This window comes from Pavona decussata, unplaced genomic scaffold (genome assembly GCF_977016875.1).
Source record: "Pavona decussata unplaced genomic scaffold, jaPavDecu1.1 SCAFFOLD_67, whole genome shotgun sequence".
NCBI classification, from domain to species: Eukaryota; Metazoa; Cnidaria; class Anthozoa; order Scleractinia; family Agariciidae; genus Pavona; species Pavona decussata.
In genome coordinates, this window is record NW_028145486.1 from 3,672,501 (window position 1) to 3,687,676 (window position 15,176).

Sequence of the window (15,176 nt, forward strand, 5' to 3'; positions counted from 1 at the left end):
AAGGTGCTGTCAATCTTCGTAGCCCATTCTGTTGAAGAATAGAATGATTGAGCCTCGGTTATAGTCATGCTTGCAGGTGTACTAATACATTCTTCTTCATGACTGTCTTCATTATTTTCAAATGTATCAGTATCCTTAGAAGTTAGAAGTCCAGTGTTGAATGTGTTAGCCAATTTTTGCACTTTTTTCTTTAGAGGAACTAAACAGATTGGGCAACAGTCATGTGAAGACAAGCACGATTGATGGAAACAGTGAAAGCAAGCCAGTCTTATAACAGCGCTTGTATCTCTCCTTGTGCAAGTTGGAAAATCACAGTAAACATTTGGGTCAGGTTCCAGGCCTGGTTCTACATCATCCAAGTTGTAACTCAATGGAAAACACTTTGTGTCAACTATGGTGTCAAAAGTTGGCAGATAATACTGTGGTTTCCCTTTTGGCTTTCCATTTTTTGTAAGTGTACGTTCAACCTGCAAAGAGCAAAACAAACAAAATCAATAGACAATGGATAGACACGATTGCACTTCCAGGTGTGTATAGTTGTATATATTTTTTTATTTTAATGTAGTGGTTTGTTTATTTTTCTTTACATTTAAGCAGTTTTAAATAGAGCATCAAAAGTCAATTGCATTTCTATGGTTTTGCATTGGTTTGCTCTGTGATTGGCTGGAAAATTTCCCACCACTTTCTCAACCAGGGAGAAGCAAAACCAAACAAAATATGAGTTGCAAACCCTTCCTTACCTTGTACTGGTTACTTGTTATTACTTTGAATTATAATTGGCTCATTGTGCTTTGTGCCTCTATCATGATTAGCTGGAGTAATATCTTTGGGTTGATTTTAAGACACTCAATAATATTGAAAAGTGCTCTATTTATATCTTTCAATAAGTGGATTGATGTTACTGTTTACCTTTTCACTTAATAGAGTTTCGAATTTACAAGTATAACAAAAGCTGATCATAGAAGTATTTTCAGATGTTAGTTCCTGTATTTATTTCTGAGTGTTCATTTGTCTAGTTTAGTTATTTACAGAAAACTTGTAATTTTTTTTTCATGTGCACATTGAAAACATTGCAACAAACTGTATTTCCATGTTTGGGCATAGTCTAGATTATGAAATTGTAACAATTTATCATATATTTTTGTCTTAGGATTGTTACCTGGTGTGATTTCTGACAGTTCCTTGAAACACTCCGAAACAGATCAAGTAAGAATTCTGCTGTTTTCCTGCGATGAGCCACAAATTTGGTTCAGGATGACCTTGGTGGTATTGAGGAACAAAGGACTGTACAAAATCAGTTAAAAATCCTGACGATGCTATAGATTTTGCTGTGTCTTCAATGCTCTTTGCATCATCAAACTTCTTAGTGTTTCTTCGCAGCACTCGCAGAGTGCCAGACTTCAACCTTTTTTTCGGTGATTATTTTGAGAATGCTTGCCTTCTTTGACCAGTATTCAGGAAGATGTTTGCGTTGGTATGCACAGTCACTCAAAAAGGACAGGGTTGATTTATCATATTGTTTCCTTCTCCAGCAAATGAAAATTATTGCTATTTGTGCCATAACTTTCTCATACAACTTTAAGTCACCACTTCTGAAAATGTTATACTGGTAGAAAACCAAGGGCAAAACATGTTCAAGCAAGTGCAAGATGGTCACGTATTCATGTTGCTTGCACTTCCAAATTTTTCCAGTACCTTTTGTCTGATCAGTTGCCAACCAACTAAGGCAGCAGTCACACATAGGGATGTCCGGAATGGTTTTGGTTTTGATGCCAAAGTACCTCCAAACACCCATGAAAACAATTTATCAAAAAAAAAAATTAAAATTCAAAACAACATCTTCATAAGCATTAAGACAGACGTGGAATGGCCCTTGCTCTGGTATGATGCTGACATTGGGATTCCATCCACTTGCTATCAGCTTTTTGGGATAATACCATCCTGGCCAATCAGCGGGCAGTGGTATAACAAATTTCTTGCTATATAACTGAAGTTCAGGACACTTGTTCAGTACACGCTCAAGGGCCATTTTGTAATCTTCCATGCTCTTTAGATCTTGTTGGAACTCATCGATTAATATGCATGTCTCCAGTGTCTCAAGGTCTTGTCTCGTTGGGTCTGAGTACACTCTAAACAACAAAACAGTATATCAGTAAATAATAATACACTAAATACAGGTTTTTTAGTTTGGGAACTGTAGTTAGCAGCCCTGAGTGACTGTAAAAATTGTTCACTAACTTGTATAAGAGGACTAAACATTTATTTATTCACTCATTACAAAATGTTACTTTTTATTCCTTTTATTGTGGTTATTGTTGACTATTTTTGTCTTGTTTCATGGTTATAATAATAACAGTGAAAATAAGTGTTTTTTAATACTGTTGTCTTCTAATTTTATAAGACTATTTTCTGTGAAGGTACATGACTGTACATGTAGCAAATTACACTTGCATGTACCTTAGTTCTTGCAGTGCTGCCTGTTATCTTCCTGGATCAATGTTTTGCATATAAGTTGGAAGTTGGTCCCAAAACTGTTTATTCATATCCGTTAATGAATTTGCCAATGTTTGCAGGACAGATGTAACATTAATTCCTCCAACACAGGTCCTCTGTTCTCCATTTACACTTATTGCAACTTGGCTGTGTAAGGGCAATGCTTGCCGTGGTACTGCATGAACTGATGGATGAACATCTGCTAAGCAGGATGCCATGTGGATGACATTTGTCCGTACTAACTGTGCTGGTGTATGAAGTGAATGGATGTTGTGGAAGTCGTCAAGCATTAAAGCTATAAAACATTGAAGCTGTTGAGAAAGACATTATGTATTATCATACATGAGTTTATCACACCTAAAAATAAAGGAAAGTTAATTTCAACCAAGAGTAGAATTGAAACACAACATAAGTAAACCATGAGTTAAACAGCATTTTTGTCACATTTCTGTTATCACAGACTGTAGGAGATAAAAAAATTTAGCTGTAAGACCTTCCTTCTTGTTTTAAAGGTTTTTCTTCTTAGACAACTGGTACACAACTTTTAGATATTTGGGTTATGCTGATCTACACTTGACAGACTGACCTCATTTGCTCTCTGAAATTGTTGTGATACAAAACTTGTGTGTTGTTGACTCAGGGTAGCTTTTAACTGCTGTACTGTTCTGGGGGTTGTGCTGAATCCCAACACCTGGCCAGCAGACAATCCTCGCAACGACATGCCACAGCTGGCTGCATGTAGTCCACTGTCCTTCTGTAGGGCAGATGTTTTCTGTGACCTGTCACATAGTTAAAACAAATTGGTTTACATTGTTATTATGCTGGTCATAAATGACTGGGTGCAAACCAATTTCCCAAATCACTTAACTCAAAGTACACACCTAAAATATGCAAAGATGTGTAGTAGAGCCACAGCTCTCTGCTCTTGCAGCTGTCTCCTTTTCTCAGTTAGGATTTTACCTCCTGTAATACAGTTGAGAATGTCCTGAAACAGTCCGGGGCTGTTTTTATCCGTGAAATTTTGCATGTCATGTGGGTCATAGATCTTGATGTCAGGGGTGGTGATTTGGTGCCTGTACAGAGCCTTTTGAAATTCTTCCAACTTCTTGTCAATTGTTGATTCTGAAATGAAGTAATTGAATTTTCAAATACAAAATGCCATAGGGGTAATGTAAAGTTAAGGTTAAAAATTATGTTCAATTTAATAGCAGCTAGACCTTTCATTTCCATGAGCTGTTGTTTCATCATATTCAGTTGTGTTTCCAGGGTGTGACATTTTTCGGCCTCCTGTTTGTAAAGTTGGTAAAACTCTGTCTCCGTTTCTGTTAAACTGGTCATCGTATTCGTTTTCTGCAATAAATGCAACAAAAACATGTTGGTATTTAGAACATGGGTACTTGTAAATGACCTGATAAAATAATACACACTGCTAAGGGAAGTGCGAAAATAGATATAAGCTTACCTTCTTTCGTTTTTTTATGGCCATACCACTATTTCCTTCGGTTTTTTTTGTAAAACTTTCCTTTACACGCATGGCACCACTTGCTCCCTGGTCGATAGTTTTCGTTTTGCTTCCCGTCATTATCGATAACTCCGTAAAGGCTCACAGGAATTTCTACCAGTTTCTTGGAGTGTTGCCCTTGTAAAGGTGAAGAGCAGCGACTGTCCTGCCTCTCGATCACACGGCGATGTCTAAGGCAAACTAATGTGTCCTCCGGCACGTTGGCAGCTCTCGCCAAACCTGGCGATAGGGGCTTACTATCCCCGTAACAAGCCTCCTTAGTATTCCTTGTTTTACCAGCGAACCAACATCCAGAAACAGACGGCAAAGTGGCCAGAAAAAGCCAACACAGTGCGGTAAACATTGGCGATAATTTTCCCTAATTAGCCGGGATCGTAACTTTACTAAAAATTTCACGCGAAAGGCCGTTTGCGGCACGAAAACAATTTTTTCTCAATTTCTACACCCACTAGATTGTTAGGAAAATTCTTTTTCTTTTGAAAACTAGAGTTAACTTTTTTATCTTTTGAACAGTGACCTTATTTTTTCAATTTAAATGCCGTCTGTTTACTTCCCGCGAAATGGGAGTCATTTTGAATGGGCGCGCGTCTGAGCCTGCGTTTTTTGCCGCAGGTCGATGTACATGCGCAGTCGTTTTTCGGACCTGTCTATATTGCGTAATATTGCTTGATTTGGATTAACACGCATGCGCTTTCATGCATGTTCAAGATGACACAACCCAAAGGGGACTGGACACTAGTTTGTTAATACACGTGTCGGCCATTTTGTCGCCATTTTGTGAAGAGTTTGTGTTTTGATGTTTATGGTTCCTGTTTTGGGATTTTTGGACATTTATTTCTCCACTTTCATCGTTCTGATGTTTGTAGACGCTTTTTGAGGTAAGAATATCATTTATCTTGCACCCAACAATAGATTTTTTTATTGGATCGACTCGCTATCGAATATTCGTGAGGCCGTGAATGTATCGATAGTATTATTTTTGCACATCAACTAAATCCTTGATTGGGATCCAAGAGTTAAAGGCATCATTGTATCCTTTCCACTTTACCAAAGCTTGTTTCTTCTTGTAATCTCTCCTGATAACTTTATCGATTCTGAATATCTCCTGTTTAGCTTTCAATAATTCCGGTTCATAAAAGCTCCCTTTAATCTGTTCATCGTTTAAATCCTTCAGTTTATATGTGATTGGTGCAGTGTATTGAATTTTATCGATAATGAAGACCTCTTCTGTCCAGTTTTCTGTATAACCTCGATCAAACAGCTTTCTTTTATACTTTGATATTCTAACCTTGTCACCAACTTTAAATTTTGGCAAAGATGATAATTGCTTCAAATTGCCAAATAGATTGAAGTAAACAATTCCTTTATTCTTTTTCTTAGATGCCTCTGTCGGTGTCATTTTTATTGAACTGTGTTTAGTGTTATTATACTGCTTCAATATTTCAGGCAAAATATCCAGATACATTGTATTGCCTTGAGCAGTGAATCGTTTCCACATTTTATTTTTAATCGTCCGGTTCCATCTTTCCACCACTGATGACTTCTCTTCATTTTCAGTCGAATACAGTGTAATGTTATGTTTATTGAGCAAGTCTTTGAAATGTTTGTTGTAGAACTCTGAGCCTTTATCAGTCCATAGATACTTTGGTTTTCGACCCTCTTTGAATATGCTTTGAAATGCTGTAGTTATAGTCTCACCTTTTTTATCTTTTAATGGGACAATCCAACCGTATTTACTGAAAACATCTATAGCCATGAGAAGATACCTGTTACCTTTATTCCATTTACTGAATTGTTGCATTTCAACAAGATCAGCAGCCCATATTTCATCAATATTATTTACAATAACACGCCGCCGAGTAAAGTTACGCCTTATGGGTTTATGCAGCTCATTAGCTAATTTTTCTTGCCAGTTTTCCTCTTTACCCGACGGCTTTTGACGTTTTTTGGAACCCCAAGACCCAGTTTCTGTTTTGTATTTATTGCATTTCTTGCCAAACAATGTCCCCATTGTCGTTCGGAATATGGAACAGCATCCAATGATTTAACCATATTTTTATCAGCTTTGTTTTTACATTTTTTGTCATCTTTGCAGACTGAATAATCAACATCATGTTGCATGGCTATTGCATCTGTTTTGCCTGTTGGTTTATCATAAATTTCCAATATTTGCCCTGTTTTGGGGTTATGTTTTACTTGTTTTTCCAAATCATTGTATGGACCAGTGTATTTGTGCCCTGGAAGTACCCAACCAGCTTTGGGTTTTGGTAACATGCCAATTGCTTTGTGTATATCAATTGAACCACCACTTTTGGGTCGTCCTTTGATTCCTTTATCATACTCATTCCAATTTGGTGGATGCCAACCAATTGAATCATAGCTTGAACAACTTGGTGTATTGTGATATTTTTTTCCAATCTTTACCATGCTTTGACATGGATAATCTTTGTATTTTTCTAATGTCTTATTACTAGCCTTTCCAGTCCAAAATTGACTTGACAATATGCCAGTATCTGTGCTGAATGCACTTTTGGCAATGTCTCCAGATTTGTATCTATCAAAGACTTCCTTTGTTGATGGAATTAATGTTCCAACAACATCCATCGACTTCGATGCAACCTTACCAGGTGTACCCAGTTGTTCCAAAATTGTATCCAAATTACCGCCATCAAGTTCTTTTCGGTCAGTTTTGTACCTTCTTTTTGGTCTTACTTTGGTTGATAATTTATTAAACATCTCTGATCCAGTCTTTTGAACAAAAGGAGTTGCTTTAGAAATAGCATAATCAACAGCTTTTTTTCTGCAATTTGGGGTTTCTAGGTGCTTCAGACCCATAATATCGACCCATTTCAACTGCTTTCTTTCCCAACCATGGTAATGCACGTTGAATTAACATATCAGTACCAGTTGATGCTAAAGTATCCATTATGCCCGCCCCTTCGAACGGGCTATTTAGTTTCCCTGTTTTTTAACAAATTTGGTTTTAGTTATACCACATTCAGCACATGTACAGAAGAACATGAGCCGACCATTTTTGGCTTGCTTGTAACCTGCAGGCTCAACACATTCAGTTTGTTTCTTTTGTTTAACACAATATGATTTGACCATTTTATATCACTATATTAGATTAATTATCATCAGAGTCAGACTCATAATCTGAGTCACTTTCATCATTGATGAATTCTCTGTCAGACTCATACTCACTGTAGTCACTTGAATCATCTTCAGAATCTGTTACATAATAACATTCTAAACAAACATCTCCAAAATGATCAGTTTCTTCTTGACAATCTTCGCAAAATTCTCTCATATACTATTGATTAGATAATTTTTTAAAATATTGGATTATAAAATTATGATTGACACTTTGATTGTTCATGTCAAAGTGTGCATTGTGGATTGTTTTCAATATACTTGTCCCATTTTGTCTCTCAAATAAATAATACAAACACCAATAGCCACATAATACTGAATCTCTTTCTTGGATTTCATCACCTGAATATATTAATCGTTTGCCACTTGTTGACATAAATTGCATAATTTCTTTTGGCATAATTAACCCAAAACTATCAAAATATTCTGCATATTTGTCTCCATTTCGATACGCAACCCAATGTGTACCTGCTCCAATCTGTGAATCCAGGTTAATGATACCAACTTCATCTTTTTTCATCTTTTGTGGTAGATTATCTCTGCTGTAAATGCCTCTGAAGTGTTTTATTTTGAGTTTTTTGACCCAATCAATGAGATCAAAGTTACTGAGTGGTTTATTTATGAATTTTACAGAATGTCTCCGATTAGTGGAATCCCCTTGAATGGACTGTTTTTGCCTAACAACAGACCTTTTCCTTTTTTGGTTTTTTTTTCCTTTGCCATATTGATCCCATGTACCGAAAAATGGAGGCGGTCTATAATTAACTGGCAGGACCAAACCACCATCTTTTTTGGTTGTGTTTGGAACAAAAACTGGGACCGATCTTCTGGATCTACTTTTATCCACCTGCAAGCCTTTACCCATTAATGCATTCAAAACCATTGGAATGCCAATTGAAGCCAATAATGTCCCAAAAAAACCTCCTGATTGTGCCTTAGTTGGTTTAATTACAATCTGTCCACCAGTATGTATTGCATTGACAATTTGCTTCTTTTGTGCTTCAGTGAGCCAATCTTTGTATTTTATTAATTGATCAATTTTATTTTGAGGAATGAGGAAACTTGACCTCTACCAAATATTTTATTGACTCCCACATTTGCAAGCCCAGAAAGTGCTCCAGTAGCTAATGGTCCAACTGCTTTTGCTGCCATTGGTAGTAATTATGTGCCAATTTTGAATAATGATGACCAAAGACTGCCTCCTTGTTGTACAGCTTTTCGTATCTGTGTTTTGCTTATTTTAATATCTGCTCCAGTTTTGTTTTGCATTGCCTTTTCCAGCCTATTTATTTGTGTATTGGTTAACATCAGCTGATCCGGACCAGTTAATTCAGAATTTGATAATCTTATTGTTATTGCTGAATTGTTTTTTAATGCTTTTGCTAGTTTATCTTTTTGCCCAATTGATAGTTCTACTCCATGTGAATGATAAGTTGTCATATCTTTTATATAACTAACGTTACATTAAAAATTTATTCCATTTATCGAAACAATATTTTACCATCTTTTGGGATGAGTTCAGCGTCTTGTTCATATAATGTCAATGAATAAACTGAATATGCAGCGTTTGTTGTACCAGATAATTCATAATGAAATGTCAACTTTGTGGTACCATCTTTGATATCCATTTTTTGTTTTGTTAAATCGAAATATAAGAATGGAAATATTGTTTTGAAATTGTTGACATTCAATAAAGTTCCTTGACTGTACTCATTGTTTGCATGCACATATTTGAGAATATCTCTGTAAACTCTGGTTGGTTCAGTTTCCGGTGTATAATGAACATCAGGATATTCATTGCCATTTCCAACTGTCAGATGACAATTTGACATTTTCATATCATTTGCTACATTGAATGTATTGTACAAAAATGGATTTGCTGTTTGTGCAGCAAGATTTGCATCATTTATAATGAAAACAAACACATGTCTTGGCTTTGAAATCCCACTTGTTATCTGAAAATGGCCACTTCTTTGTGTTGATGAATTACTTCTCTCAATATTTTCTCGCAAATAAACCCATTTATGTGGCTTCAAAAACTGACTCATATACAGTGATTGCCCCTCTGAATTGAAAGTTATTCTTGGTACAATCAACTCCATTCTGGTAATAATTACACGACAATCAGCCCCAGCTTGCCATATTAGAATAGTATCAGATTCAATCTGGAAATTTATTTCCAATCTTGTTGATGGCAATAACTCATCCATCAATGCTTCAAAGAATGAGTATCGATTCAATGGTATTTCTGTATTGACAACCACTGATAGACCCAAAAGTGCTTTTCTTGCAGGAAATCCTTTATTGTAGTTATCTTCAGCCGATCGTTCTTCAGCGTGTCGGTTTGTATCCAGATAGAAAAACTCATTTGTTGCTGTCGATTGAGCATATCCTGGACTATATTCCAATAGATTCTTAATATTTACACAATGATTTGCATCATTACAATCATATACCATTTTACCATTCAATCTTACATCAAAATCATGTATAAGACTGTGTGAACCATTAACAATACCATTATGGTCTTCAGCTGCTATATTCACATTTTGCATTGTTTGGACTTTAAAACCAACTGATATTCTTGCATTATACCAATCAAATGGTGTTACTTCTCCTGTGTTGTCAACAACAAAACGATAACCATCTTTCTTTTGTGACCTATTATTTCCTGGATTACCAGTATTCAATGGTGTCTCCAATTGGAAGAAGACATCTTCGTATCTCTCAATGTATTTTGGATTTCTGAATGATTTCATTTATACAGATATGTTACATTATTTTCATTTTCTCCTTCTTTTGAGTTTTCCACCGGATATCATCCTATTGACTCTCTCAGCTATTTGAAAATCAGTCAGTGGCTGCTCCATTTTTGGTTGGCTCATTGTCACTGATTTTGTTTTGGAAGGTTGTTTTTTGCTCAATAATTGAATTATTTTATCACCTGCTTTATTACCAGCAAACTCACCAGTTTTGGTGACTGCTTTTTCAGCTGCAGTTTTGGCTCCTTTTTTAGCTAATTCTTTTGCTGTTTTCCCGAAAAGTTTTGAACCAACTGATCTGAAAACATCCATAATTCCTTCACCATGGATATGTTTCATCGCATAACGACCCAATTCTGGGTCAAAACGTGGTTTAAATTTACTTTGTCGTACCATATATTGATATATTATATTAAACTAGACCTGAGAATCAAGCTCATGAACCAGTCAATGCCATTCAAGTCAATTGGTCGACCCAAAGCGTCAGTCACTGTTATCCCCATTTCTGAAATAATTGATTTGGAAACTGGGCTGAATAATGCTCTTTTTGGCTCAAAAGTAAAGGGATAACTCCTTGTTAAATTGTCAGTGGGTATCATTATCAGTGTATTTGTGAATCGTCCATCACTGAGGCTATCAGTTATTATATCACAATTAATGTTCAAAACGTCAATATCATTGGTAATATTTGGCAATTTTGTCCCATGTTCAGTTTGGTTAATTAACTTTGGTTCAAATCCAATAAGCGCTCCAAAATTAGAGTTTCTAATATCAAGCTTCCATTGGTTGTCCAGCTCAATGACAACTCTATATGATGAAAGCACAAAATATAGATTGATGCCCTTGCTGGAAGATGGTTTATCTCCATTTTGAATTATTGATTGAGTGATATAATCATCAAGATCATCATATGAATACATTCCATCAACAAATGTGATTGTCTTCCAATTTGTACCATTATCTAGGCTGTATTTGATTGTATTATTGTTGTATCCTGCATTGACATTATGCCACGAGTATGTCATTGACACTCGATCTACAGCTAGCTTATGTCTCATTGTTGTGTCAAGCTTCAATGGTGGATCAAATTTGATAATAAAGTCTTCAGGCCGACTTCGGCCTATTTTTTGTCGGTTAACAGATGAAATATGTATCGCTCTTTCCTGCATATATCATTACATTATATATTGTTGCAATAAATCAAGGAGTTGTTTGTTGTTTATTAAGCCAAGTTGATTCAATTTATGGGCTATTTGTGAAAATTCCTCTTTAACTCCATTATTGCCAGCCAAAATGGATCCACCAAGCAATTCCATTCTGTCAATCAAATCATTAGCATCATTGAAATAAACAACACCAGAGCCCAATTTCTTGAATTTTTTGCTGGATTTATGGATTGGAATCTCACTGAGTTGGTTCAATTCATCAAATACCATTTTGGCAATATCACTGTATTTCTTCTTTGAATTAAATCTCTTGGTCAATAAATCGATTGTATCGAAATCAACCTTTTTGTCAATTACTTTGCGTTTATCTTTTGTTGCCACAAGTCTGAGTTGTCCCATTAATTTTGGAATATCGATCATGAGTCCACCATATTTCCCAGAAGATGATATTTTGTATGCATTTCTCTTTGGTTGCGTATAACCATAACCTTTTTTGATGGTTTTCATTCCTTCTGGGATTATTTTAATGCGCCCTCTGTATTTTTGCAATAATTTTATATCTTCATCTATTTTATCAATTTTGTCTTTATTCTTGGTCTTTCCTTGGCCCTTGGATAAAGGACCCTTCTTTATTCCAAGTTTTTTCAACATTTTGCCAATATTAGCATCGTAATCCTTGATGTCAATATCTCCTTGCATAGAAGCTTGGAGAACAGAACTCGGAGGTGCAAGATCGTATTGAATCAATTTTTGGAACTCATCGTCATCAAAACCAGCATCCAAATTTGACATTGCTGGTTGATAATCTACTGGTAATTTTGATTCTGGTAATTGTGGTTGTGGTTTTGTTTCTGGTTGATAAGTTAACATAGCAATGTCTTCCAAACCTGAAGTCAACGCTTTTTGGTTTTTCTCCAATTGTTCAATCAATTTGTCTTGTTTTTCATCAATTGTTTGTTTTGTTTCCTCTTGAGCTTTAATAATTGGTTTGAAAGTTTCTGATAAACCTTGTTGTAAATCTTGTTTATCATGCTTGTACTCCTTCAATGTATCTCTAACTTGTTTGGTTATTGTTCCAGCCTTAATCTTGGCTTCAGATAGTTGTTTTAATCTTTGTAGATCCATTATATTATTAACTTATATTAACTTTTCTCAACTTATATAATGTATTGATATACATGGAAATCCCAAATTATGACAGACATGATAAAAACACTAATTTCAAAAGATTTTATGGTTACATGCCAAGTGACACGTTTCGGATGTTAATATGTGGTAATTCAGGATCTGGAAAGACAAATTTACTGTACCATATGCTGATGAAACCACTTTTGTATTATGATAGAATACATTTATATGCCAAAAATTTGGAGCAACAAAAATACAAGGATATGATTCAAACATTGACTAATATATCAAATAGTGTCGGGTATAATGTCCTTGTTTGTAGCAATGATGATATAATTCCAGTAGAGGAATTGAAGGATGATGATGCCCAGAAGATAGTAATATTTGATGACTTTATTTGTGAAAAAAACCAGAAACCATTGATTGATTATTTCATTCGTGGCAGACACAAAAACTGCTCTGTTATTTATCTGAGCCAATCGTTCTACAAAACACCAAAAGATATTCGACTTAATTGCTCTCATTTCTGTGTCTATGACTTTCCTAGCAGCAATGAAAGAAGTCTGATATCTCGTGAGTTGGGAGTCGACAAGGATAAATACATTAAAGCAACAAACGAGCCATTTTCATTTCTATATGTTGATAAGCCCATGAAGAGAATTAACAGGAATTTTTATGGAACAATATAACCAAATGATATAAATGGGAATATTCAACGAACATAGTTCATCGTCTTCTTTCACAACGGGAGGATTCAGAACGGTTCCTCTTCAAGGAGCCGCTGGGCCTCAAGGAATAGGGTTTAAATTAACCCAAAATGGAAATTATGATATACAAAACAAAAAACTTGTTAATGTTAAACAAGGAGCTGATCCCAATGATGTTGTCACAAAGAGCCAAATACAATTGCTGGATAATGCTCCTGGTAATGTACAAGCTGATAAAGCAGTAATTTACAGCAATACTGGTAGTGTTCATACCAATAGTATCTATCTACAAGACACGCCGGACGGTGCTGGTAGCTCCAATGATGTTCGATTATTGACTGAGCATCAGTCTTATGAAAACATTCATCTTCATATACCAGATTTGAAAAACTTTGATGGCCATGGTGGACGAGCTAAAAGCGAAATAATGGTTACATCAACAGAACAACATATTACTGGACGGAAAACATTTTTTGATATTAGTGTTTTAAAACCTGATAATAACGATCAAGCGGCGAATAAAAAATATGTCGATGATGAGATTAAAAAAATACCATCACCTGATTTATCTACATATTTGAAAAAAGATGGCACTGTTGAAATGACTGGAAATCTGGATATGGGTAATCAACAAATTACTAATTTGGAGCCAATATACAAAATACTTATGATGTCGTTAATTTAGGTTTCTGTGATACTAAATATTTACAAAAAGTCTCCAATAGTGACCTCGATATGGACAATCATAAAATCAAAGATATGGCTCAACCAACTGATGATAATGATGCTTCCACTAAAGCATATGTTGATACAGAAATAGCTAAAATACCATCTGTTGGAAGTGATTTGAGTGTATATTTGAAAAAAGATGGAAGTGTTGCAATGACTGGAAACCTTGATATGAATAATAAACAAATCAAAGATATGGCTCAACCAACTGATGATAATGATGCTACTACCAAAAAATATTTTGATGACAAATTGGAGCAAAGTCATCTTGTCAGCAGCCATAAAACAAATGAATTCAAATATCTTACAGATACCGATGAAAGCAGTTCAGAATATAATATCACAGTGAATGGAATAGCTGCTTTCAATCAATCCCCGCATCAGAATAAAAAAGCTTATGATATGACATTGATTAAAGACAGTGGAAGTAATGATTACAGATCAAGGATAGGTTTCAATATTTATACTCTTGCTATTGGAACATACACAATTGTGTTTGAATTCTACCCACCAGAAATGACTAATATTCAATTATCATGTGATGCTTCTGAAGCATACATTCACAAAGCTGTACAGCGTGATTTCACTGCTTATAGCAAGCTATTGGTTCAATTCAATAACAACAGCAAACAAACTCCAAATTACATCTATTTGACGATGCATGGAACAGCTACAGCGACTCCAGTACAATGTCATCTGGTTGTTTATGGGGTGAAAGATTGGTCAGATAGCGTTTATCCAGGAGTTTATGACGGCTTGGACAATGTAATGTTTGAATATAAAAATGGAGATATGCAGATGCAAGTCAATTTGGATATGAATAATAAGATTATTTCTGGTTTAATAAATCCGATATATGATTCTGAAGCAATGAATTTGGGTTATTTTACCAACTTATTCAAAACGAAATACACTGGAACTATTGCCAGTGGTGTTTTCCAAAGAACAAATCCAACAAATAATTTTCAAATCGCTGCTGATGGAAATAACTTTTTCAATCTATACTCCGTTGTTTTCCAAAGCAATCAACAAGTTGCAAATGCACAAATTTTGATAAATGGAGTAAAACAAGGTGAAACAACCAACACTGACACATACCACAGAATAGGAAACATAATAAGTGGAAGCAATACATTTGATTTGCCCAAATCAATGAAATTTGTTAGTATTGATTCTATGTCAATATTGGATAATATTGGAGCAGGAACTGCTGTTAATGGAACTTTTGAATTAAAAGTATTACATTCTAATTATTTAGTCAAATATTTCAAATCAATAAATACAATTTCAATATTTCATGGAACTCTAAGAAATGAAATTTTTTATTTAGGCTCAAATGCTTTAAGAATACCAGCATATAATTTCATCATTTTAAAAACGATTATTATTTATGCAACAAAAGGAATGAATCATACAAGAATATTTATTCAAACAAAATCACGAAGAAGTATTTATCATCGTTTGGATGTAAAAGTTGGAATCAATGTTATTTCATTAAACATGAAATTGGATAGCA

At 35.0% G+C, this 15,176-nt stretch overlaps 1 protein-coding gene and 2 pseudogenes across 2 annotated transcripts in view; all 3 read right to left on the reverse strand.

Moving 5' to 3' along the window:
* The window catches only part of LOC146478145 (uncharacterized), a gene marked incomplete at its 5' end in the record, with an annotated part of 1,455 nt that extends 973 nt beyond the window's left edge, over window positions 1-482 (reverse strand). Inside the window, one exon of the mRNA XM_085112516.1 lies at window positions 1-482. This exon is cut by the window's left edge and continues 389 nt beyond it. Within this exon, the coding sequence (XP_084968642.1) occupies window positions 1-482 (482 nt within the window).
* Window positions 483-1,363: 881 nt separating this feature from the next.
* Window positions 1,364-2,783, reverse strand: LOC146478146 (uncharacterized; annotated as a pseudogene).
* A 578-nt stretch (window positions 2,784-3,361) lies between these two features.
* LOC146478147 (uncharacterized) lies at window positions 3,362-4,483 on the reverse strand (annotated as a pseudogene). Its single transcript, XR_014865244.1, has 3 exons — window positions 3,956-4,483; window positions 3,711-3,843; window positions 3,362-3,615 (listed from the first exon to the last, which is right to left on the reverse strand). The product of XR_014865244.1 is annotated as an uncharacterized LOC146478147 (transcript).
* Window positions 4,484-15,176: the final 10,693 nt, after the last annotated feature.